Genomic DNA, 2,193 nt, shown 5'->3' with positions numbered 1-2,193 from the left:
TGCCTTTCTTCCTCGTTCCAGTGAAGAATGACAAGAGTTCAAGTAACAAGAAAAGCATGCTTGTACGTTTGTCTACTAAAAATCTGTCTGGTGGTTTTCTGCAGATTAGTCAGGGCTCTTCAAAACAGACAGACAGACAGACAGACAGACAGACAGACAGACAGACAGACAGACAGACAGATAGATAGATAGATATGCTTTTGACTGTAATTGTTTACCTTCCCTGTCTCACCTCTTTTATCCGCCCTCTTTTATGTTTCTCCCCCTCCTCCCTCAGGTTGCATGCCAGCCTCCAATTGCGCACATACATCTACATACATAACTCAGCCGCTTCAATGGCTTTGACGCGCAAACTCCGCCCGTGGGCTGTCCCTTGCGGAGGCATTATATTAAAGCAAGACTAGCGTGTCTCGGGAGACATATCTGTGTTCTGCAGCTCCACACCGAGGTTCAGGGTGCCTGCAGCTCCACCTGCTTTGCTGATTAGCTGAAGCGCAAACTCTGATTTTCTTCTTTTTTTGATTCAGGGAAATGAAACTTGAAGTTTTCTCCGCGCACCACTTTGCCCAGAAGCCACTGGAGCTCTGCATGGAGCCAGACGGGGGGATTCCCTCTCCTCTGTCCGGGGATGAGCTCGGCTCAGACGGAGACTGCGTGGCCAACAGCCCGGCACCTGTCACTCAAGGCAGCGAGAGCGGCAAAGGGAAGCCGTACACCCGCAGACCAAAGCCTCCCTACTCCTACATTGCCCTCATCGCAATGGCCATCCGGGAGTCCAGCAGCGGCCGTCTGACTTTGGCAGAGATCAACGACTACCTGATGAAGAAGTTCCCGTTTTTCCGAGGCAGTTACACCGGCTGGAGGAACTCCGTGCGTCACAACTTGTCACTCAACGACTGCTTCCTTAAAGTGCTCCGGGACCCGTCCAGGCCCTGGGGGAAGGACAACTACTGGATGCTGAACCCGCACAGCGAGTACACCTTCGCTGATGGGGTCTTCCGGCGCAGAAGGAAGCGCATCGCCAAGAGGGGCCCCAAGGAGCAGGAGAACCCGGACATGCTGAGTGAGGACACCCGGCTCCCGGCCGCGGAGGAGAGAGTGGGGGCCAAGTTCACCAGCTCCTTCGCCATTGACAGCATCCTCAGCACGCCGTTCAAAAGGAGAGAGGAGCACCACCCTGACACACATAAGCCCACCCCACAGATGTACTGGCCCCCCGGGGCCCACACGTTGCCATACGCTCTGAACTATCCGGTGCATCATCCATATCTGTCTGAGGCGGCGTACAGCAGCACAGAGCCCGGCAGGGATCCCTACCTGCATGCGACGGCAGTGGGCAGGGTCGCACCTGAAGCAGCCTTCAAGATGCCCAGCAGAGCCCGAGGCTTTCACATAGACTCTCTGCTGTCATAAAAAAAATATATATACACAAAAAACAGGCTGCACGATGGACGTTCTCTGCCTCCAGCGCTTCACTCATTTAACTGTGCGGGACTCATAGTGACCAAACTACTGTAGTGTCGAAAGCAAACGCTTGTGTTGTCAAAACAGATCTAACTGTGTGGTGACAAACTAAAAATAGTGTCATCAGCTTGTTCCTTTCTGCGTGTGTGAATGTGTGTGTGTGAGTGCATGAGTGGGTGCGCGCGCGCTAATTGTGTTTGTCTTTATGTATCCACGGTTCCTTGGTCATTTCTTTTGTTTCTTAAAATATAAATCTGTCACTTTATTTATATATATATATATATTTTTTTTTTTTGTTTTGTTTGTTTTGTTTTGTATGAACTGCTGTAATGTATAATATGTATAATATATTAAATATTGACGAAGTTGCATTGCATTTATGCGGCTCCACAAGAAAATGCATGGAAACATGAAATGGTTTTCCTAAGACTGATTGATTGGATGGTTGGTTGATTAATTGATTGATAGATAGATGCATGCTTGGTATTTTTGTGAATAAAAACGTGACAAAAATGGGATCATGCTGTTTGGTGACTTTTTCATAAAAATAAAAAAAAAAATCAAAGGGTATTGTGTTGGGGAATACTGAAATAGAAACAGGTGCACAGGAGGTAGGGAGGAAAACACCTGCTGCAGAATCACATCATGTAGAGCTTTAATGAACTGGAAATCCAGCTTCATGTCATTGAGTACTTCTAAATGTTATGAACAATTTAGTGTTTTCTAAGA

The 2,193-nt window shown here is 48.0% G+C and overlaps 1 protein-coding gene across 1 annotated transcript; it reads left to right on the top strand.

The window, feature by feature from the left end:
• Window positions 1–406: 406 nt before the first annotated feature.
• On the top strand, window positions 407–1,982 carry foxq1b (forkhead box Q1b). The gene has a single exon (XM_008406706.3). It carries the CDS (start codon window positions 532–534, stop codon window positions 1,411–1,413), a length of 882 nt encoding a protein of 293 aa, XP_008404928.1. The 5' UTR covers window positions 407–531; the 3' UTR covers window positions 1,414–1,982.
• The last annotated feature ends 211 nt before the right edge of the window (window positions 1,983–2,193 follow it).

This window comes from Poecilia reticulata, chromosome 4, assembly GCF_904066995.2.
Source record: "Poecilia reticulata chromosome 4, P_reticulata-male-v2, whole genome shotgun sequence".
In the NCBI taxonomy this organism is placed as follows: Eukaryota; Metazoa; Chordata; class Actinopteri; order Cyprinodontiformes; family Poeciliidae; genus Poecilia; species Poecilia reticulata.
The sequence above is the reverse complement of the archived record's forward strand: the minus strand, read 5'-3'. Positions and strand labels throughout refer to the sequence as shown.

What these genes read in the sequence shown, in the direction of transcription:
- foxq1b (XM_008406706.3), top strand. Translation starts at nt 532, where the DNA reads ATGAAACTTGAAGTTTTCTCCGCGCACCACTTTGCCCAGAAGCCACTG.